This window comes from Mercenaria mercenaria, chromosome 13, assembly GCF_021730395.1.
Source record: "Mercenaria mercenaria strain notata chromosome 13, MADL_Memer_1, whole genome shotgun sequence".
Taxonomy (NCBI): domain Eukaryota; kingdom Metazoa; phylum Mollusca; class Bivalvia; order Venerida; family Veneridae; genus Mercenaria; species Mercenaria mercenaria.
Genome location: NC_069373.1, coordinates 33,271,646 through 33,297,098, shown reverse-complemented (window position 1 = coordinate 33,297,098; position 25,453 = coordinate 33,271,646). Strand labels below are relative to the sequence as shown.

The 25,453-nt window shown below is 34.4% G+C and overlaps 1 protein-coding gene across 1 annotated transcript in view; it reads right to left on the bottom strand.

The window, feature by feature from the left end:
• Positions 1-14,813: 14,813 nt before the first annotated feature.
• The window catches only part of LOC123529883 (cadherin-23-like), a 29,526-nt gene continuing 18,886 nt past the window's right edge, over positions 14,814-25,453 (bottom strand). The window contains exons 15-20 of the mRNA XM_053520813.1: positions 23,052-23,141; positions 22,328-22,642; positions 20,173-20,353; positions 17,547-17,659; positions 16,793-16,816; positions 14,814-15,953 (exon numbers count right to left, since the gene is read on the bottom strand). Coding sequence (XP_053376788.1) covers positions 15,922-15,953; positions 16,793-16,816; positions 17,547-17,659; positions 20,173-20,353; positions 22,328-22,642; positions 23,052-23,141 — 755 coding nt within the window. The 3' untranslated portion in view covers positions 14,814-15,921. The remainder of the gene's footprint in view (positions 15,954-16,792; positions 16,817-17,546; positions 17,660-20,172; positions 20,354-22,327; positions 22,643-23,051; positions 23,142-25,453) is intronic.

Here is a 25,453-nt window from a genome sequence, read left to right as displayed (position 1 = left end):
CTCATGTCTAGTGTGATTAAATTAAGAAACAAAAACACTTTCAATTCAACATGCAGAATCTTGGGATATGTACTGAGGAATTATATGGCTATAACATAATACTAATATATAAAAATGAGCCGCGCCATGAGAAAACCAACATAGTGCATTAGCGACCAGCATGGATCCAGACCAGATCCATGCTGTTCGCTAACGGTTTCTATAATTGTAATAGGTTTGAAAGCGAACAGCATGGATCCTGACCAGACTGCGCGGATGCGCAGGCTGGTCTGGATCCATGCTGGTCACAAATGCACTTTCTCATGGCGCGGCTCAAATAAGCTAAAGCACATTAATCCACGTAATTTATAAAAGTAACACATTTTGTGTCAGTTATTGAAATAATTCATTTTAATTTTTATTTATTTTAACAATTTAATTGAAAAAACATAAACGTGTACATGTACTTACATTGAGATTTTCCTGTTCTAAAGTAGCTCGTAAAAACTATAACAAAAATGAGCACTTTCATTATTTAAAATCGGCCAGTAGAAAACGTTTTGTTTATATTCCAATAATTAAATGATACCAAAGACATTTAGATATAAAATGATCTGTAAATAATTATTATAAAATATTTTGAATTTTCATGTTTCGCTCTGTCACATCTCTTCACTGAGAAGTAGGGCAAAAAACTGAAAAACTAGGTCCACTTTTTGTACCCCGCGCGCTTTCATACTATCAATCAATAATTGATATCCGAATAAGTAAATAAAACTATTGTTGGTTTTTGTTTTCATTTCCGAATGAATTGTGCATTTAAAATTCGAACAGCATTTAACAGAATTTTAATCAGTGACGTCACGTCGCCCTACTTGTTTTTTATTATTATTTCTTTACATCTAAGACATATTACAATAGAAAAATATTAGTTTTTAAATAGTGTCCTTTGTACCGTGTTTCAACGGTATTTTGTATGCCATTATATACAACAATTATAACACTGTCATTAACAGGATAAGGGAAGTCTTCCTTGCATGGCTAGACTAGATGTAAATATGACAGCCTCGGTCAAATTGTAAAACATAATTATGTCTATAGGTTTCGTTAACTTGAAACTATCAAAGATCGTTGGAAAAGATTTTGCAAGTCACGACAAGAAAAAAACAAATAAAGGGGATAAAAGGGGGAAAACAGTTATTACTAGTATATGTGGTTAAGTAAACTATTATTATATTCAACACATTTCGTTCACAATAAGTTAATTTATTATCTTTCCGCTGGTATTTTGAAGACTCCCGTTCATGAATAGAAAGAGGTGTAAATTTGGGTGTCCAGGCCCCGTGTTCACAAAACATTTTCAGTCTCAGCTGAGTTTCATAATGAAACTTTATTTGTCATTTATATCTAAATAGCATGTTTTAAACTAAATTTTAAGTCAATAACTTTTCTCAAGTGGCTATTCAGTACTGATGGTCAGTCTCAGTTGGAAGTTAACCTTTAAGTTTTAGTAAAATTGATACTAAAATTTCAAACTCAAACTCAGCTGAGACCGAAAAATGTTTTGTGAACATGGGGCCTGATTTTCAAGTCTATGTTTACTGCTTCGTTATTCTTTTGTTGTTGTTGTTGTTGTCGTCGTTGTCGATGCTTAGAGAATAGAAAAACTCCAACCTAGTAGTAGCCATCTTTTTCATACCCTGCTCAGTTTTAGTTTGAGTAGTATCTAAACCCCGTTACTGTCTGATCGGCCGCACTACTAAAATATCAAGGTAAAATCTTTAATGAGGTCGTTCCAAAGAATTACAAAGCAATTTGACATATTCTTAATTGTTCATTTTAATTGAAGTAGCTGTTTTTTGTGGAAATGTAGGAGAGTTTCAAAAAGAGTAGAAGCATTTTTCTATTAATTTAGGAGGACTTCCCAATAAATATGGGCAAAGATTCTCCTGAATATGGAAGGATAACTCTACCAGGAATATTGTAAGATTTCCACATAATTACATGTCATTGTTGAATGGTCAGAAAACCATGTTAGTCTTTGTCAAGGATATATGTGGAACTATTGAATCAAAATGCAAAAGGTTCGTCCGAAATGGCTACTGGAATTAAAACTCCACATGTTACCAAATTAGTAATGGGATCGAATGTGATAACATCAGTTGATTTCCCTGACCAACACTCATTTGCATTATCAAAAAGTTTAAGTTTATATTTCATGATGCTTTTGACTTCACAGACAGAACATATTTGTATCTTCCAAAGCACTAGTACGTATGAAGACTAAAACAAAGAAACGCTTCGTGTTGAATCATAGGATTTTGTCCTTGGGTCCTTTGTAAAAATGCTGCTAACTTAAATCAATGATAAGTTTGTTTGTTTGTTTGTTTGTTTTGGGGTTAACGCCGTTTTTCAACAGTATTTCAGTTTAATCAATAGTAAGGGACGATATATGTATTTACGCACTATATTGTAAGATATTATGTACAAATTTTTTTTTTGTATTTTGCGATTTAATCAAATATTTTTTTCGTTCTTCATTTCCATAATCCTCGAAAATATACTTAAAATTGTAAATAAGTCTGCCATAAATGAATTCTATTGTTTTCATTGATTCATGAAAACAATCAAATTTAATAAACATGTACAGCGTCTTTCCTGTTTTAAAGTAACTCGCAAAACTGTTTACAATATTCAGACGTATTCAACGTATTCAAATAATCTTCCTTATATAGAAAGCGAAACACATTATACTAAAGTCTTTTAAAAATCAGCGAAGATGAAAGGACCGCCAAAAGCTATGAAATATTTTTAGACTTGGAACAAAAACTGAAATACAAGGTCCAGTTTCAGGTACATTTCCTTTGTAGTCCGCGCTCCCTCACTTTCAAATATTTATTGAAAACAAATGTGTGATAAATATATTTCAATTGACATCAAAATACACTGATAATACATAAATGGTTAAATAGCCTATTGTGGGCCTTTGATATCCGTATCAAAGGTGTATTTGAAATTTTAATACATTATTGTTGTATATCAAATCATAATCGTTTCTTCTGTTAAGTGACGTCACATCGACCTACATGTTTAGTCTACTATTTTACATATAAATCAAACAAGACATTTTAGAATAGCACACGGGTCGTCTTATAGATTTAAACTCAGTAAGTGATATGTGGCAGCGAATACTTGCTCGTACCCGGACATATTTTTATATCTTGTTTTTCTTTGGCATCAGGGAATCCATTCAATGATTCTGTATACTAGTTATAAGGTACCCCTTAAACCGGTTCTAGTGATTGTGAAGGGTGGAACACATTTCAATACCTTTCTTGAACAGACCCAGCCACACCGAATCCATCACTATCTCGCTTGACTGCGTGGATCTTTTAAAGAGTTTATTAAATTGTATCATGTATACCTTGTTTCAACAGAATTTGTACGATATTAGTGCTTTGACCAGATGTAAATACACTTTATTTCATACCACATGTTAAGGCCAATGTTTAACTGTAAAATAAAAAAAGTAACTTTGGATTACTTGATATGGCCGTTTAAAAAGGCTTTAAAATAGATGCTGGAAGTGATTAAGTTAAAGAAAAGGAGATAAAAGGAATAAAAGCACGGAGAGTGACGATTTAAATCCAAACAAAATACAGAGGATAAAAGGAACAATGTTTTAAATAACAATGAACATAATAGCTCTACATGTCTTTGATCGTATAAAAAGAAATATCTAAGACATATCATAAATAAACAAAAATAGTACGAATATTAAATGATATCAATATATTACAAGAAATATCCGTATCTTTAAGGATTATTTTCTTAATTCTTATATCATATAATCTTTTCTGAAATAAACAAGTTATAAAAATCCGAATGTGAAGCAAATTACTACATAAGTGTAAACTTTCCCGTTATAGAAGGAGAAATTCAAGTGTTTGATTTCCCGAACGGAGCAACTGCTGGATATATAACCGAAAACGAAATGAGCAAATGTCAAAAACATCGATGCTGAATATATAGAAAATATTCTGCCCAAGTATGAACACATAATTGGCGTGAAAGTACTTGAGAAAAGAGAAATTTCCTCGCCATGTTTAGGGTTACCAAAGATAAAAATCAAATCCTTTAGAGAAAATTTTGAAAGTTTCGAACTTTTACACGTGCTACTAATATCCGCTGAAAGTAAACTGCCCATTCTAAGACCAGCCGTCTGTTGACGACTATAGAGAAGTTCCTGAAAGGAAACACATGATGGAAACTTGAAATTATGTTTGTGGAACTAGTTTGTCTAAAGGTAAGACAGATTTGGTATATTTCAGCGCCATTTTGCGTACATTTGATATCATTTTCTTACATGAATTATTGTGTGATAAAATAATGCCTTTAGTTTACATTCATTTAGTTGCAGTTCTTTGTACCGAAACTACCTAAATAGGAATGCCAAACGTTAATAGCAGTGTCGTAGTTTTGACTTTAAAAAGCATACTGTCAGAATGGATAGAAATTGCTAGCTAAGGTGTGACTAAACTTGACAAATCATGTAGAGAGAGAAATATGTCTACTTGTGTATATTTCAATTTATGTGGAGGTTCGCATCCACAATAATATTTCAATTCGTGGAGTCTGACTGATATTGCGGATTTTCCGCATTTAGGGTCAGTTTTATAGGAGGGGACATGAAGGATATCGCCTATGATGCTACAACTTTACAGATAAGAAAATAATATTCCATATTTAACGTATTGACAGACCCACTAACAATTTACCTGATTTGTTTAACACCTGTAGGAAACTTGGACTTACACCATTTATTCAAGCTTTATCGCGTAATTTACTTATTATTAAGAGAATACGATTATTCGTGCGTTCTTTAACTTCAAAATAATGAAATGAGTTTTAGCAATACATGTCGTTATCATTTACACTAAGTGCATGGGTAATCAATTATCAGGATATTTATATGCAATATGAATATTTACACTTAAAATTGGTTGACATCTATAAAACATAAAAATTGCGCCAGTAAAACAGGTCTTGCTTGGAATGCGTAAATACTCATTACTTCCATTTTAGTGAATAAAAGTGATAATATATGTAAAGCAAAATATGTGTTAGATATAAGACAAAATGTTACATTTACAATATATCTGCATTCACATCATGGTACATGACAGAAATGGAAAATTGAAGGTAACTATTCAGTTCACAAAGTATGCAGAACTAGAATATGCAGATTCCAGGTTCTTTCCTCATTATTAATGTCTTAAATAATTCTATATAAAAATGAATTATTTTAAGATTTGATTTATCAAACAAATAAAAAACAGACAGCTAATAGTTAAACAAAAGAACTTTTCAAGTGGTTTTTTTTTTCAAGTTTTTCAAGTTTATTCAACAAAATTGTCAGTTTGTATACATACGAAAACATGAGACAAATACAAGATTTTATAGAAAAACATTGCATATAGTCACGCAAATATGAGGGCAACACAAGAAATCTAACGCATTAATGGAATCATAATGTTTTAATAAAAATAACTATTTATACAAATTCAAGCAGCTGGTAAGCTCGTTACATACACTAAAAAGGGATATTAGTAAGCAAAAAGAATGAGTAACGACTTTTTTTCGCATTAAATTTTGTAGAGCATGATTACTTACTACATATGCAATGTATCTATCTTTGTAAGCAAAAAGACGGAAAACATTTTAATGAAGATATTGAAAACCAACTTGGTGAAAGTCTAAAACAAGGTAGACGTAGGGTTTGAAATGACGAAGCGGAGTACCGAAAGTTAATGACATCTCGTCCAGTAAGTGATTAAAACAAACTGGGCCTCCGCGTGGGAATGGTTAAAATCGCTAACTTCAATTCACTTGCCTCTCATCGCTTAAGATCTGAAACCAACTTGAGATGTAGAATAATTTCATGTGGGGGAAGTACCAAGCTGGCTTACAGAAAATTGGTGGTTCTACTCGTCCATGCCTGAAATAATGACTGTTATGTGGAGGAACATGTAGTCTTTCTACACTTTGAAAAGCTTGAAAGCCGCCATATGACTTGTGACGTTAAAACTAACAACAAGCTACTTCTTTTCATATTTACTGACAGGTCAATTGTTTACTCGACATTTCTTTGAAAATAAGCAAGATGCGGGGGTCATCCATCAACTAGCGAATAAGATGTTCATAGTTGCAATAACGCAATTGGCAAAAGTATCGAATTGGACTTTGTTTGATTGTTGATAAAAATTTCGTTTGTATGGTTTGAAACTTGCACTCTCTTCAATATGTCGTATCTGCTTTGTTGTACACATTTTAAAAATCTGGTCCAGTAAAAAGTATGAGAAAACTTAAGAAAGATGCACAATGTATGTGTGCAACGGTGTAAGTGTGTGACTGGTTTTACTAACGGACATTGTTCTGGATTCCATGCTTTAGCAAAGGAAGGAAGGGATGTTTTTGTATGGGTTCCGTTTGTTATCTTTTTAATCTTTTCTGAAGTCAACGACAGTTTTATCTATGGCAAAACTAAGCCATGGAGAGCACAGGCGAAAGTAAAGCTTTACCATATCTGAACTACACTGTTCAAGCGCCCTAGTTGCAAAACTAGCCACTCAGTTCAATTCCAACATGTTATACTCTTGGGTAAGTTTACGTGAAGTTTCACTAAATTTTACAGGGAATCTAAAGGTCGAAATTGGGAATACCAATGAATTTTGGATTTTGGGTCAATAAACTGATATTTCCACAATGACGCATACTCTCTTGTATAGATTGTACATAATTATTTCGACATAATCGTAAGCAAGAGGTGGATTACCATCTGAAAGTTTACCAACACCGCAACCGAAACGTCTGGACTTAAATTTATTAAAGAAAGGGACTGTGAAAACCAATTAGTGAAAACCAATCAGAGCAAAAAAAAGTTAAAAGTCTGCTTGTTTGTACCCTAGGAAAACTTTATTGCTTTCCAATAAGATACCATTGATAAGAATACAATTACGTATTGTTGATAGACTGTCTTGAATCTGAACCATGTTAACAAAGGTATAATGGACTCATTGTTATCATTGTTGCTTTAGTACAGAGGACCACCGAAGTGGGTGCTGTAAGGCATGTGAAGTACAGCACAATTCATTACCTCTCATTTACAGACTCAGTCAAACCGAGCTTTGTTGCCTTCTGTGTTTCCAAATGATCTTCTTAGATTTTATTAACTATCACAATAGCGGTCTTGAATCCCGTATGACTGCCTTACAAAGACTCTTCTGTATTTAGATTCAATGTTTTTATATTTTCTGATTTCATGGGACAATGTTGTCCATTTACTGTATCAGTATTTTCGAATTTCTCTGAAGAATTTACATTAAACATTCAAAACTTTTCGGTTAAAATAAATGTTGTTACGTTATTTGGCAAACGTAACTTTGAACAATGAAGGTGGCTGACTGCAGCATAGCCTACATTTAAATAATCTTTTGAACCGTCCGTATAAATAGAGACATATTCCTTGTATGCCGATTTGATTTCAATGTATTTTGATTTGAATACTTCATGGTTCATTTCAAACTGTTTAAGGGCAGTTTTTATATCAAAATAAATTGTAGGGGAAGTAGGCTAAGGTTCCATGGTGTTGTATCTGAAATTGCATTTTCTGTTATATCGAAGATTTTATTTGTAATCCAAACGGCTTGATTTGTTTACGAATCGAAATCGATTAGATTTGTTTGCAGCTACCCTCAATGCAATGACACTTTTTTTCTCGGTGTGTGTAAAGAAAAGGTGTGTTTGCTTTGACATACAAGTTTTAACAGGCGAGGTTCTAAATGCACCTAAAGAAACTCGAATATCTTGATTATGAATGATATCTAACAATTGTAAACCTTTCTTGTTGAGCCATAAACAATACAACTGTAATGTGTTGTTCGCTTTCTAAAGGAAATATTTGATTTTACAAATGTATTAACAAAACAAAACAAAATTCCTGCTATTTAATTAAAAATATAAATTTAAAATTATGCACAAGAGACATCTTGAGCAGAATATATTGACAAAGCTCACTAAATATAAAGCCGAAGAGTAAATAAAAAAAACCCATAGAAACACGACATCATATTACGTAAGAAATTTGGTAAAACTGAGTTCCTCCGGAGTCATTTCCTATCAAAAAGGCCGTCAGTCCTTTCCCTTATAGTTCTCTACTTAAAAAGACTGACTAAATCACAGTGGAAAATTAAAACGCCGTTGATGCACATATTAACATATCATCAGAGCAAACTTTAGCAGAACAGTTCAATTCCTAGAACTTATTTGTACACTAAAAAAGCTTTAACCTATCATAAATACGAGTTTTTTTTAGCATGCATAATCCTTGCAATAGTGGTGAATGTTGAATGAAATTTTTACATCTATGGGATATATGTATACGTCTGTAGTTTTAAGGAAATTAAAATTATTTGCACAAATGAAAATACCTTCTTAATGCAGAGTTGCACTTTTTGCACAAGACCAGTTAATGAAAACACTACAACAAATGATATGTATAATTAAGGATGACTAAAATCGGACTGCAGTTTTTGTATCAGATCTATCTCACGTATATTTAGCAAGTCTGTTGGAAGTGACGTCATCATGCTTCCAGAAATCATAAGATCTGTTTGGTGCCCGGCTCATTGGTTCCTTAATTAAATCAGGTGCAGATAAACGCAAAGCTTGTTCACCTGAAATCAAACATTTATTTTCTAAATACATATTTAAGGCCTGAACTGAATCCTATTGGGACCCACCCGCTTAGCTCAATAGGGAGAGCGCCGGGGTCTGAGTTCGATCCTCGGGCGAGCCATATGTTCTCCGTGACGATTTGATAAAAGACATTTTGTCTGTTATCATTCGTCCTCCACCTCTGATCTGATCCTGTGGGGAAGTTGGCAGTTACTTGCGGAGAACAGGTCTGTACTGGTACAAAATCCAGGAACACTGGTTAGGTTAACTGCCCGCCGTTACATAACTGAAATGCTGTTGAAAAACGCGTTAAACCCCAAACAAAAACAAAAAGAATCCTATTGACATCTGCGTGCTATATTTAAAGTACACTGAAAAGTGACACAGACATGGACTGACATGGAACATTCCATTTTACAGGTGCATAAATCAAGTGTGTTCGAAAGAAACAGTGTGTAAGTTTCACTTTCTGTAAATGTAGTTGTCTTTATACATCTTTTGCCCTTGATCATTTGCTAGTAAACATTAAACTTCTTTTACAATGATATTTATGTCAATTACTTTATTATGATTGTTGCACTTGTATCTTTATGTAGTCTCAGCTGTGAACATGAATTACAGATAAGAAATCGTTTTAACAAAATTCTAAACAAAAAGTTTTGACAAAGAGGTTTGCATTTCTTCATGGAAAAAAAGAAACTCCTACAGTTTTTCACGAAATATTGTGAAACCAATTGCACGCAATTGTCAGTTTCATTTCTCGCATGACACCAGTTGAAATTTATCGGCAAATAATAATAATAATAATTAATAACTTTATTTTAAGAAGGTGACAAAATGCACGTTTGTGATCTTTCACTTGAAAGAAATGTGTTATTTCTGATTTAGCTACATGGTAACTTTTACCAAGTGTTTAAAACAGTGAAATAAACCATTCTTTTAGACTTTACAGTTGAATTTAACCAGTTTTAATATTTTGCCATATCTAAATGTTGTTATGATTGAAAATTTAATTTTAATTTAAATTAATTAATAAATTAATAAATTAAATTTAATCTTGGGGCAAAACAAATCAAGTGGCAACTATCGTATAATAGTCTTCAATGAAGATATTTAAGAAATTGGTGTACGATTACACAATGAAAAGAAAAATCAATATCAGAAAATTTCGATTTGTAATCTTATTCAAATTCATTTAACGAAGATAGTTGAACAATGGAATAAATGGCAGTCTTAAAAAAAGAAAATATGCAAAAAACACAGTTATCTGCCAATGGCTGACCATAAGATGAAGTGGTTACAAGTAAAGTAGCCTCTCTCTTGCTGAATATTGATGATTTTTGTATGGAAGACATGCTGTCAATACAGTGATTTAACGGAGGAACAGAGAGAGATGGAGAGAGATGTACATAGAGAAAAACAAGAAATAATAGCTACAGGTGTAAGTTTACTGAATATCAGAATAATTATGACTTGTCAATGCGGGTATTTCTTCATTAATTGGTTGGAATATGTTCCCCTTTGCCGGTTTTGCCACGACAATTCCAAGGCGATGCCTTGCTGTATTCTCATATTTATCCGTTTTGCTCTTGTGTGTTTGCTTTGTCGTTTTTTGTGCATGTGCTTGTCTATGTGTGCTAGTTTTGTGTACATCCGCGTGCTGAGGCTTGCGCTTTTGGGAAGCCGCGTTTTTATAACGTTGCTTTACCTGATTGTTTTTGTTGTTAGTCTCCATTAAGCGCCATTTAGATCAGGTATTGTGTCTGGAATGCAGACAACATTGCAAAATTGCACAATGCCTGTGTGAAGCATTCATGAAGGGTTCAATACATTATATCTCTTATGGTCTTCAATATAAACCACTGTACATTTCATGTACGAGATAACGTATGTTTACTCAACATACTTGTGAAATACTGATTCTTTGTTGAATTATATACTGTGGCTATATATCAATGCTATAATGAAACGTTAAGAAAAAAAAAGAAATCGAGGCTTACAATGGAGCCTGGATTTCTTTGCAGGTATCTCCAGCACCGATATTTTCTGAATTTTGTCGTGTCTGTGGCAGTTCTGTGGTGACAACAAGGACAGGTTTTTGTTGGGTTAAAACTTTCAAGAGGGTCGAAATAGTCTTTAACTAACACAGTAAACATTAAAGCAACAAAAGACCAACGAAGAGAAACATGTCTGCCGTTAGAGGTATGGTAGAAGAAAACGGTTGATATACTATTTTCCAAATGGCTATCACTATAGGCATTTCAGAAGGGACCGTCCATTAAGATTTGTGTTAGTTGGGTTCCCCATTTGTTGACACTAGATCAAAACTCCAAGCGTTCAGACTGTGCAAAATTAAACTCGAAAATATATGAAAATAGAATCTCAAGAAAAGTTCTGAATTACTCAATAAGCAAGTAAAAAGCAAGCAAGGCCAGCCATTCTAAAAAAGCAGGAGGTGTCGAGGTTTTGCAACACTCGTGGTTCGTTGTACAAATTCCTTGCAAAAAGGGTAAATCGATCACAAGCAAGTTCTACAAAAATAAAATAAATGTACTTACATCTGTCAGTCTGCAGTCTCTATTAAAATAAACGCCAAAGTAAAGGTTTGAAAAACATTCAGCTTATCTGTGACAATGTGTTCTCCCACAAAAGTCAAATTTTACAGTTTTTCTTAGAACAAGAAAAGGCTGCTAAGATTGTGCATCCACCTTATGCTGCTGTCTTTAATTATTGCGGTTTTTTTTCTTATTTCTCTTGCTTAAGAAAATTATCACTGGTAAACATTATGCCAGCCTCAACAATATACTAAGGGGAAACTTCTTTGCAACATTTAGGTCACAGCAAAACTCCAAATGTCTGTTTCTGTGCTGGAAGAATACTTTGAAGGGATGACGTGAAAAATTGACTTGATCTGATTTGATAATTTAGGCAAACGAAGACCATTCACAGAATATATTAAATCAACATTCCTAAATGTCCTAAATTTCGTGAATGTGATATCCGGGCATTAGATCCGTGAATTTGTTGCGCACAATGAGACGGTCGCAATAAGGTTTGTTTTCACATATTGACCATGCATTCGAAGGTAACGACGTCTGTTAAACTTTGTGACATATAAGATGTTTGGCATGTTTTACCAACGCCAGTTTTCCATCCTCGGGTCAAGTAATATGTAATCCGCGGAGCGCGTTCAGCCAGAAAGTCGCCCCAATTAGGAAAGATTAATTTAAACGTCAGATGTAATTTCTAAGGTCACGGAATCTGATTGGCCAGCTTGTAAAGACGACAGTTTTTGAGGTCAGTTGCTCAGTCAAGTGTGACTTACCAATTCTAAGTGTCCCTTCTCAAGAGGAGGAACAATAAAATCTAACAGTTATCATTCGTGACAACCCTCCTTTGCATAAGTAGCACGTCAATAATTAGAATAAAGGTTAGTCACGTGAACCTTATATAAACTAGGTATATCAAGGTGACTGGTTGTGACCTAGTTCAGGGATATGAACATGGACATGCAACGGTGGAGATATCAATCCACTATATACAGCAAGTATGCACAAAAATAAGCACACCGTTCAAGGTGAAAAGTGAATTTGACACTATACAGGGCCGTAGGAACAGGGTGGCCAGGGGGCAGTCCCCCTCCCCACCCCCAATGATTGACCGATTATGGTAATTATCTTAGCAATTTTTTGACAGCAAGTCAATTTAAAGTGTGACCTGTCACCAGACATGCAGTTTTATATTTGTTTTAGATGGGCTAAGCATGCACCGGGCTAAGTATGCAGCTTATCACAGTAGAGCTTAGCCCATCTTAAACTATTTATAAATGTGATCAAAGCCTTAGCTCACTTAAGTTAACCCTTCTATCACAATACGCAACTCGCTGGAATTTAATCCTTATTAGACTTTAATAGTGTGTAAACATGTACATAGGAAGTAAACGTTAGTTTTGTGATAGGTTTAAAAGGCAGCTGAGCAAATTGTACGTGCACTGCTTTGCTGTACATGTGTTTGAATTGTGGGTTACGTATATTGTTCTATAGTTGACAACCAAGACTATGTAAATATTAAATAAATTACGTCAGGAAAAGTAGCTCTATGTGTCTTTCAACAGGAAAAGAATAACAACGTTGACTTTATAATTTCTAAGTCTTCCAATCTATATTGCGTTGCAATATTATAGTATAGAAAAGTGAAAGGAGATTTTCCTTTTTGTCAAAATATAATTCTATGACATGAGTCAGGGAACGATAAAGGTTTAAAAAGTTTAAGTAATCAGAATTGCTCATATTTCTTTTAATAACATGCAAAAAATAAGTTAATTCTGATAAATTTACATCAATAGCTTGATGATTTTGCATGTGCACAAAGATAAAACAGATGACTTAATTGCGAGCAAGATTGGAAACGAGTTTGTTGGCAACAATTAGCACAGGTTATCCATTTTTGGAAAATCTCAGTAGGAAATTGCACTAATATTGTTAACCTCGTTAGTGTCAAATTAAAAAAGAAAACATGCTAAAATGAAAAAAAAATCAATTAAAAATACAAAAAAATGTATGGAAATGAAGAATGTCAAAAATAAAAATAACAAGAAATATCTTTAAAAATGATGGTCGGCGAATTGTAATAAGGAAAGAAGTTTATGAATTTTTCATCAAACATTCACCTTTCATCTAACATTTTCAAATTGCAAACCTAAACACCGCACTTTAACAATTTAAATGGTTCTCTTTTAATTTTTGGCAAAGGTTTCGTAGGGTTGCAATTTTGTTTCGTTTATCCTTAGACGTATAATTACAGCAGTAGTTTGAAGATTCACGAAGCGGTTCATGAGAAGAGGTCATTAAACGTGTTTATATTTTTAGCTAAATTGGTCCCTATCCCCATTTGTAACAAAATAGCAGGAGACCTTACGATATTGTTACACATCGAGTTTGATAAAAATCCATTACATTTTAGTGGTTAATGCGAAGAAAGGCATATCTGCTTTTAGCTATAGTGGTCCCTAATAGGGTCCAAGTTCCTATATAAGGATTTTTTTATTTATTATTTTTATTTATTTCTAAAATAGGCCAACTGATCCCGCTTTAACAAATGCATATTCGCTATTCGTGAATCTTTAGACAATGACGTCACACCTATGAAAAAAGTGAAGGTCAAGCAAAACATACAATTGTAAATATTTCAATATTTCTGTTTCATAAGCAAAGCTTGACCGTAGTCATATCACATAGATAAACTGTATGCAACGTACCTTCATTTCAGTGTAATGAGATTCAGTCATTATATAGCATATATATAATGAAACAGATTTCAACTGAGTTCAATATTTGCATACTATACTAAAGAAAAATATTCATATATAATAAATCAGTTAAATAATTTATAACAAATATATCAAAGCAAACAAGTACTCATTTTAATATGCAATCTGAATAAGTCACAAAAGCAAGAAACCTTTTCATATACTGACGACAATTGTAACAAGGAAAATCTTTTAAAAAGCATATCTCTTATCACACCCTTATTCATGTAATACGCAGACCGTATTCAGCTCTTTCTTTAATTTGATATATGTTGGTATTTGAACTGGTTTTTATCATATTTATTAAACTTACTTATCATTTTGAGATATATCAATATTCTTGATAAATATACTGAGCCAAAGTTAGCTTTAAAACTGTGAACAGCGTCGTTTAGGATAAACGCTTTGTCTACATTTCACTCAGCGTAGCACAATCAACAGAGTGAAAGAAATTGACACTCTCGTCCAATCAGGCAGAGTGTTGCATAAATCTTCCATTTTGATAAATTATCTATAATGCCTTATCAAGTAGTTTGATTTGCAAACTGAAGTCACGTGGCATAGGTAACGAAAACGAATTTAGACGGCGTCGCCGAAAAAAAGGACATAAAACTAGATCTAAATCTGCTTGAGAAAAGCGTTTCTTTTTCGGTCACAAGCCCGAGAAAAAGGTTAGAGGTTTTATACTATACTGTATTCATTTGATCTGGGTCTGTTAAAGGTCGGCTAATTTTCAAAATGTGTGCTCCCCCCCCCCCCCCCCCCCCACCCCCCATCTGAAAATGCTTTCTAACGGCCTCTAATGCTTGGGCATCTATTCCATGAAAAGCTTTTGACAATGATGAAACAAAAGCACACAGAGAACTACATGTGTTATGCAATAACAATAAAATGAAATCTCAAGAAATGGATATAAGTTACACAAACAATTTTCTACTTAACACCTTTTTTTACAAAAATATGGAAGTTGACTAAACATCAGGTGCCCTTAAGGTGAACAATTCATTATTAAACATTCCGACTTCTTGATACTTTCCTGTCATTGGATATGCAACACTTAATCGATGCATCAGATGCAGAACTTATGACGTGTACTTGTTTTCAAAATGAGTTTCATAAATACAACTATCACTCTGATATCTTTGATAAATGACTTCAGATTGTTGCGTAAAATAATGACACACAAATTACGCAGAAGTATAAAATGTATTTCATGGTTTTGTCAACAATAATACTGAGTATCATAGTTGTTGTCAGTTGCAATGTATATGATACAAGTCAATATAAATATGTGCATACTAGTATGTATAAGTCGTGGACGTTCTTTGCCCACAAAAAAAAACAATCGAATAAAGACAGAGAAAAAGAAAAATTGCGAAAGAAGAATATTTTAAAACGTCGATGTCCATATTAACGTATTTGTTACATTTTCAAAATTTTTCTTGAACGCAGACTAAAAACAAACGTCTGTCTATGCTTATATTAATGGATTTGAACCAATATGATATATATAATTTCGTATTTTATGAACATACTACTTATTTAGTGGCATTCGAAATTTCTGGAAATATGTCTTTTGATATAGAACATCCAGGTTAAGTCTTCTGAGCTGATAATTGGAATCATTACCCCAACTTGACGATCTCAAACTGATTGGGTTTTGCCATTGTTTTTCTTCTTTTATCTTCCTATTACAAAGTTGTCACCAAAATGCTCACTAAGAAGTATTTCATAAAGGATGATCACATGATAAGCATTACTTCAGGCTAATAATTTAGTTTCTGTTTAAAGTCGCATTTTATGTCATCAAATCAATATATGCGGTGACATCTGTATCGCGAATAATGTGCAAAAACAAGAAATGGTATGGTCCGTATGGTGTCAAACAGAGTGGTTCTTCAAACTGCTGCTGATCGCCAGGCTTGTTCAGCTAAAATATATATTTGTAGGTGTTATAATATACATAAGTGTCATGTGCAATATACACTTAAACTGTATACAATTTGTAAATAATAAACACCGAGAGTAGTCTCCGATGAAATACTGACCATAGCAAACACAGCAAAAGCAACAAAACGCAAAGTAGGCCAACAACTACGGTATTCCGTTTGGACCATCGATATATTTATTTCTATTTATGTTAATGTCTCGAAAGTCGCAATCACGTAACTATGATGAAAGTCAAAAACACGATGGTGAAATCCGAAACCACGATGGTGAAGACTAGAACCTACGATGATGAAAGTCGAAATCACGAAACAACGTTAATGAAAGCGAAATATCATTTCGCTGAACTTTCTTTATTTTCTGTATTTTTGTATATATCATTAATTAAAAATAACATTGTATATACAAACAGATATGTGCAAGAGCGGAGAAGGGTTGTACTACGAACTGTTACGCCAAACCGCGCTTGTAATTTTCTAGATATGCCAGGTATTTAACTTGTGTTAGGTATTTGATAAAATCACTAATTTAATTTTGTTCTCGCAAAACCTGTGTTAGCTTTTTTTTGAAAGATGCATTCGTTATTAATTTGTTGCATTTGAATTTTAACAGATTATTCCTTTAATGTACAAAACATCGATGCGGAGATATTTTTGACGAATAAATCATCATTCTATATAACACTTCATTTGATATATCCTAAATTCATATCGAAATTTGCTGATACGGAGATTTTTTGTTTTTCATCAAAAATGAGAGGAAGATCATTCCAAAACGATAGACAATAACTTAGCAAATAAATAAATAAATAATGAATTTTACCTTTTGGTGGCGGTGGCTTTCGCACTGAAAAAAAAACATGTCTACATGTAAAATATTTCATTTAATTTATGCTAATATATAAAGTCTCATTTAGTTATGAAGAATGTATAAAGGTTACCAGAGTATCCAACTCACTACTCGTTATTATTTTAAAATAACATACATGATACTGATTATTTTCTAAACAAATACCTGATTGAGAACTTTTCGTGATATTAACGTTTGTGTACTTTCTTGAGCAAGTCAAGGTCGCCAAACACCGAAAATACAGACAGAAATAGATTTTTTCAATAGCATAAAAGTTTTGACATAGAAATAAAAATTTGGTTGATAAAAAAATAATTTGAATCACTTAAACTGGCTTTATTGGCTATAATGAAGCTTACAAATTCAGCGGCAACGAAAATAACCTTTCAACTACTGTAAGTTGGAAACTAGATCCGGCTTTTCATCGACATAAATGTAATTTGCCTTACAAGAAGGGAAACTTGAACAAAATTCGCCATTTTCTTTTGCAGACGACCATAAATATATTATGTTTATACTTGTTTCAACAAGAAACAATTCAAAATTTAAGAACCTAAAGGAAACATAGGAACTCTCTCAAAATATACGAAAACAAAGAAATGTTGGTTATACTTTACAAAAGACGATCAGCACTTGTTATTCTGTTTGACATCAGTTTTTGTTGCAAACAGCAAGCCATTGAATCAAAGATACATAATTAAGAAATGCATAATTTGATGAAATATACCAGAGACAAGATATGAATTCGGTCTAGGAGGGCGAATCGGTGGTGTTGGGGGTGTTGGAGGTGCCAGTTGTCTTCTAGGACGAGGCCGCCATACCTTTTTCTTCTTCTTGCAGCTTTAGAATTATGAAACAAATCCGAAAAAGAAATGTCGGTAATTAGTTTACTTCGATATGGAAGATATTAAAAGAGATATATTATACAATAGTTATAGATTTTACTCAGAATACCTAAGCCATACACTAAGAAAATTTCTATTGCCATGAACACCCATTATTTGGAACTGCTAAAATTCAGTCTAGCAAAACCATTATTAAGCACACTATCTTTTTCATTTGCCACTTTTTCTTAGTATATTCTGAAAATAAAAAGAATCTGAATTTAATCAGATTTTTCCTTGAAACAAGAGGGACATGATAACCCTATATATCGCTCACCAGAGTTGATCTAGCCTACTGACCTAGTTTTTTACTTCACATGAGCCAGTTTCGAATTTAACTAGAGATCATCAAGACAAACATTCTGCCCAAGTTTCACAAAGATTGAGTCACAACTGTAGCCTTTAGAATGTTCATAAACTTTTCTTTTGATTTGACCATGTGACCTTGTTGATCCAAAATGACCAAGATTAAAATCTGACTTAGAGATCATCAAGACAAACATTCTGACCAAGTTTCATAAAGATTGAGTCACAACTGTGGCCTAAAGAGTGTTCACAAGCTTTTCCTTTGATCTGGCCTACTGACCTCCTTTCTGACCCCTCATGACCCAGTTTCGAATTTGACCAAAAGATCATTAAGGCAAACATTTGACCAAGTTTCATAAAGATTGGGTCATAAATGTGGCGTCTAGAGTGTTCACAAGCTTTCCCTTTGATCTGGCCTACTGACCTCCTTTCTGACCCCTCATGACCCAGTTTCGAATTTGACCTAAAAATCATCAAGACAAACATTCTGACCAAAGTTCATAAAGATTGATTCAAAACATTGGCCTCTAGAGTGTTCACAAGAATTTCCTTTGATTTGGTCTACTGACCTAGTTTTTAATTCAACTTGATCCAGATTTGCACTTGACCTAAAGATCAATAAGGCAAATATTCTGACCAAATTTCATAAAGATTGAGTTAAAACTGTGGCCTCTAGAGTGTTCACGAGCTTTTCCTTTGATTTAACCGGGTGACCTAGTTTTTGACCCCCACATGACCCAGATTCGCATTTAACCTATTGATAATCAAGACAAACATTCTGACTAATTCTAATGATTTTCAAACTTGAATTGTGGTCTCTAGAGTGTTGACAAGATTTTCCTTTGATCTGGCCTACTGACCTAGTTTTAGACCCAAAATAACCCAGTTTCAAAATTAATCTAGAGATCATTAAGATTAACACTGACCAAGTTTCATAAAGATTGGGTCACAAATGTGGCCTCTAGAGTGTTCACAAGCTTTTCCTTTGATCTGCCCTACTCACCTAGTTTTTGACCTAACATAACCCACTTTAGAACTTGACCTAGAAGACAAACATTCTGACCAAGTTTCATAAAGATTGGATTATAAATGTGGCTTCTAGAGTGTTCACAAGCTTTTCCTTTGATCTGGTCTACTGATTTAGTTTTTGACCCCACATAACCCAGTTTCAAAGCTGACCTAGAAATCATCCAGACAAATATTCTGACCAAGTTTCATAAATATTGGGTTATAAATATGGCCTCTAGAGCGTCCACAAGCTTTTCCTTTGATCTGGCCTACTGATTTAGTTTTTGACCCCACATAACCCAGTTTCAAACTTGACCTAGAGATCATCCAGACAAACAGTCTAACCAAGTTTCATAAAGATTGGGTCACAAATGTGGCCGCTGGAGTGTTCACAAGCTTTTCCTTTGATCTGGCCTACTGACCTAGTTTTTTACTCCACATAACCCAGTTTCGAACTTGACCTAGAGATCATCAAGACTAAGATTCTGACCAAGTTTCATAACGATTGGGTCACAATTGTGGCCTCTGGAGTGTTCACAAGCGTTTCCTTTGATCCAGCCTATTGACCTTGTTTTGACCCCACATAACCCAGTTTCAAACTTGACCTACAGATCATCAAGACAAATATTCTGACCAAGATTCATTAAGATTGGGTCACAAATGTGGCCTCTAGAGTGTTCGCAAGCTTTATCTTTGATCTGGCCTACTGACCTAGTTTTTGACCAAACATGACCTAGTTTCAATTTTGACCTAGAAATCATCAAAACTAACATTCTGACCAAGTTTCATAAAGATTGGGCCACAAATGTGGCCTCTAGAGTGTTCACAAGGCAAATGTTGACGCACGACGCACGGCGGACGCAAACGGACGCCGGACAATGACCGATCACAATAGCTCACCTTAAGCACTTTGTGCTCTGGAGAGCTAAAAACTGATCCAAACATGTGGAACTATCGGATTCTTCCTTGAAAAAAAACTGATCCAAACATGTAAAACTACCTAAAAGCAGAACCAACGCCGACTTTTTCAGTAGATTTATATACTAAAAAGCGCCAATCTACGTATTTTAACACCCCTTTGTACATTTTCGTATTACAAATGTTACAGTTAATGTAAAACAAATGTAGCCGTGTATATAAATCACATTTACTCACAGTTGTCTTTTAAATGCTGTAAAACCTCTGTCTCCATAGCACGTGCTGATAATCCAGACGAGAGTGCCTATTATAACTACCACTATTACACAGCACGCGACCAACCAAGCCACATTCCTGCCGTCCTCGACAAACGTCTTGTATCGATCTGTCGTTGTTGTGGTCGACGTCGTCGTGGTATCTTAAAACAGGCAGCAATTTAAAAGAAACTAGATATACTTACTATTTTGATATATACAGGAATGCACCTGGTATTCCAGTCTTTACACAAATTTGCCTGATATTGAAAGAATTGAAATAAGATACAAGATTTTACGTTATGTTCAAATGGTAACGAGATTTTACCTGATGTCAATTTTTTGAAGAATTCAACTAATATTCCAGTAGTGACATTTTACCTGATATTTTGATATTTACAGAAATGCACCTGATTTTCTAGTATAAAAAAACAATGCTCCGGATATTCAAATAATTGGAATAGTTTCCAATAATTGGAATAGTTTTCTTTTATATTCAAATAGATACAAGAATTTACCAATTGGTGTAATAGATGCAAGAATGTAACTAAATGGTCAGATCGAAACAAGAATGAGATTCATTTAGTTACTATGGAGGGTAAAATCCGCCACAACACAAATTGCTATATGACATTACAAATTACATGCACCAAGATGACCACTCCTCACTCCTATGGTGTCAGCTGAAGACTACAACCAAACAATTTGAATTTGCATATTAGCATATCCAAATTTCTTGCTCCCGAATGAAAAATGCTAATTTACATATCTATACTTGGCCACTACAAAGTGCATTCACGTACTTGGCAAAATTCAACATTGTGTTACTAAACTGAATGTTGCAACTAAATCATCAGAAATAACATTCTTAATTAAGAATGGCAAAGATACATAATTAAGAAATGCATAACATAAACATAAAGAATTTCATGTCACATGTAAATAGGAATGTCACATTTAGAATGTCATAAGCATTATAGATGTCGCCTTCAGTTTGACTACATTGAGCTTTAAAGTTGTCATGTAGGTGCATGGAATTAGAATTTACCGGTTTGAAATATGTAATTTAGCGATTTGGCGGATAAGTAACCGCCATAATTTTCTTGTCATTTTATTATTTACAAAAGTTCACCCGGTATTCCAACTGTAATAGGGATCGCAACTAACGTTCCAATGATAACATCATTTTAGTAGAACTGGGACGATTACTCGGTTAATCGGATCCGATTCGATTACTAGATGAAACCGGTTTCAATTTTACAAAACCGGTAATCGCTCTCAAACAATAAACATCACGAGTCGCACTTTATCTTTATCCATGTCTTTGACCAGCACATAGAGCCACAGTATATTTCCGCTCAAACACATCAACTGAACATAATCAATAGTCTCTGATTTGCCTGTCGATACATTTTAAATAAAATACAACAAAATATGACTTATTAATTATCCCACTGCTTGCAAACGATAAAGTCGGTAAGTTTCTAATGAAGTCAGCTGCTTGAAGTACCTTGATACGGTCGTCAGGAAAGAAAACAGCATTTTCAATATGGCGGTCGATTAACCGGTTCGATTCGATTTCAAATAAATGATTAACCGGTTTCAAAATTTTGAAATTGTCCCAGCCCTACATTATTTATGGACCGGACAGGAAAATAAGCCCTGTTGACCTTTGACCTCCAATTGTGACCTTTAAGCCAGGGGTCCGGGTCTTGCGCACGACACGTCGTCTCATCATGGGGAACATTTGTGCCAAGTAATGTCAAAATCCCTTCATGAATGACAGAATGGACCGGACACGAAATTGCGGACGGACGGAAAGACGGCGGGAATGACGGAAGGAAAAATGCATTCCTATAGTCACCGAAACTGGTTTTCAACCAGTAGGGGACTACTAATTGAACGCAGGAGCCTCCGTGGCCGAGTGGTTAAGGTCGCTGACTTAGAATCACTTACCCCTCAACGATGTGGGCTCGAGCCTCACTCGGGGCGTTGAATTCTTCATGTAAGGTCGATGGTTCTGTCCAGGAGCCTGTTCGTGATGAAATAATGCACAGAGGGGCATCTTGGGTCGTCTTCCACCATCAAAACTGGAAAGTCGCCAGTCGTAATGCATGTATTCGAAGGGTAAAGATTACCTGATATTCCAATAGTAACAGAAGCTATATCCGACAATCCACCACTGTCGGCTGCTGTAACATTTAAGGTGACTGTCGTGGAATATCCAAGGGGACTTGGTGACTTCAGAACCGTGATTTGTCCGCTGCTGTCTACAGTAAAGTATTCATCCAGTAGAGATGTTTGATCTAATGTGTATGATATTGTCCCGAAGTTTCCCGTGTCTCCATCGGTTGCTGTGACTGTGCCAACGGCAGTCCCGGCGGATGAATAGTAACTGATAAAGAATGAGTACGAAGCAGGAGAGAAAACCGGTGTGTTGTCGTTACTGTCACCTTGAAAGGAACAACAAAATTGATGAATAAGATGTTTTCCTAAATTCTCCCTCTGTGTTTTGTTGTTGTTGTTGTTGTTGTTTTTTTGGCGGGTGTGGTGGGGGCCGATGTTGAAAAGTGCGAAAATTGAAAATATTTTTTCTATAATAAAATACATGTACATATTACAATGAACTGAGAGATATGTGCCTTGTTTTGAAAAAATGAAAAAATGAACGAATTACCAACAACTGTGTGAACATGCACCAAAGTGTAAAGTATACACAAAACGCTAATACAAAAAGTATAAACATTCGAAAGTCTGTGAAGAAGGACTTTGCTAACTCAAGCGGTGCAGTTATTTCGCTCATTCAAAATCACATATATTGATACTTGTACGACACTGACATGTGTTTGTTCCGCTACTCACTTATATAAATGTAAAGCGTCGCTGTATCGGTTAGTCCGCCCGCGTCTTCAACAGTTACATTGCACGTGACAGTTGATGCCAAACCTGCATCTGTAAATAGTACATTAGTTCTTTGCGTTAGCCTCTATGTTGTGATGGATTTTACGCACTGCAGCTACTATCGAAACCTTACCCAGGTATCTGCTTTCATGATCCAAAATGAACTGAGGAAGTAATCATTTCTGTACAGCTTTTTACTAAATTTCCTCAAAGGTCATTACTTCTAGTCCTAAAAGAGTGACCTTCGTCAGTCACTTAATTAATAGAAATAAAACCAAAAATTGCAACATTGTAAACTATCCTATTAGTTATCCCACACTTGAAAGCAGAATAGTTTTTCTTGCATACCAGACGAGGATTTCCGGTATTTTTACCGGTGCTGGAAAAATCCATCTTAAGATGACTCTCGTGCTTTAAATGACGTATTACGAACTACATATATGTAGAAGATTTATGTAGTTATTTATATTTTATTTCGAAAAACGGAATTAAAATCCAGTACCTCGACAGTTCCTCTTTGTTCCTGATAGTATATTTCTCGATTCAAAACACGTTATTTTATCAAAAATCCATAACGTTACGCTGCAACTAATAAAACAAAACCGGAACTAAACATTGTTATTTGTCTTTGAAACGTCATGACGTCTTTCCCGTTTACGGACGTTGGTTTCTTGTGTTTTGTTTAAATACGCTACTATAAGAAATAGTTCTAAAAAGAAAGCCGTTCGACTGATTTTATTTTTATTATTATATCTTGATATCGGTATGCAAGAAAAAGATTCTGTCACTGGTTATAGTCGCAGATGGGAATATCCGGCTCTCGGGTAACTGTTTAGGCGGTAACTCGGTAGGAACCTCGTTACCGCCTAAACAGTTACCCTCGAGGCCGGAAATTCCCATCTGCACCTATAACCAGTGAAAGAATCTTATATTACAGGGAATCTCAGTCCATTTTTAGACTGAGATGATACCATTACCTGAAACACTTTTCAAAACATTTAAAGAAATCATCTTATTTTCGTGATCAACAATGCACTCACACGATTGTATTAAAATTGACTCTCCCAACCGCCATTTTTGTTTTAAAAAAAAACCGTTACATATATTTCTTTTAAACCTTCTAAGATGATTTAGAAAGTAATAGTTATCAAAATACAATATTACAGGGACATAATTGTATAATTTCTTATCTATTTGTTACGGGAAACGGGTGTTCAACTTATATTAGAACACAATACAAAGAATGATCTGTATTTCGTTGCAACGTGTTCGACTTGAGATCATTACAAATACGTTTAGCTCAAGACTGAAAATTTGTATTAATTGTTTTTTTTTTAGTACAGATTCTTTCATGCATCCCGAAAGTCAAATTTAAGTCATCGAAGGGATTTTAAAGTACGCTTCATGGCATCAAGCATATCATAGACTATTGAGACTGCATACAGATACTATGGAATCCATTCCTCGAGAATTATTAAATTGATCTTTATTGTCTTTTGATAGTCAAATGACTGTTTAGATGTATGTGGCTATATGCCTTGTATTAATGAAAATTCCAGATATTAAGCAAAATATTATGGATATACACTACGCATATTTGTCCGAACATTGTCCAAAATAAGCAAGATTTCATTAAAACTTAGTCTGTACAGTATTTAGTGTCCAGTTTAAATGTTCACACCTCGAATCATAGTATTGCCTTGAAACAATACTCCGGCCCAAGCAATAATTCTTGCAGCAAACGAACCAAGTTTATAGATTTCCCGTTTCTCACGATCATTGTCACCTTTAACCGCGTATGCCCCTATGTTCCACCTAAGTAAAACATAACCTCACCTAAAATAACAATAACAAAGTTGTCTCATTTCCTCTTATGCAGCCTCCATGATCTGTCATTTGCTTGCTGGATCGTGCAGTGTTGCGCTTACATAACAAATGGTCCTAACTTGAGTACCTGGACCTGAACCGGCGTGAAGTTATCAATGGAGCAGTAACAGCAGTATTATTGCTACTACTGCTGGAAATTATAGCAGTAACAGGAGAAAAGTTATAGCAGTAACAACAATATAACTGCTGTTACTGTTGGCAGTTATAGCAGTTACAACAGTAGTTGGAAATTGTGCGAGATACTTTAAAAAAAATCAGTTTAGCAATTAATGCTTTATGTGACGTTGAAAATTGTTCAGATCTGTTCAGAATAGTATTTTTGTCGTTTTATGTGTCAGGAAATGGGCTCGAACCCGTAACTCCTGTAATTCACAACGTTTAGGAGGGCTTGAGGAAGCATTTTACGACGTCATTGTATTGCTGCTATTATTGTCAGAAAAATAGTATATGTTACAACGCCGACGGATTTATAGACG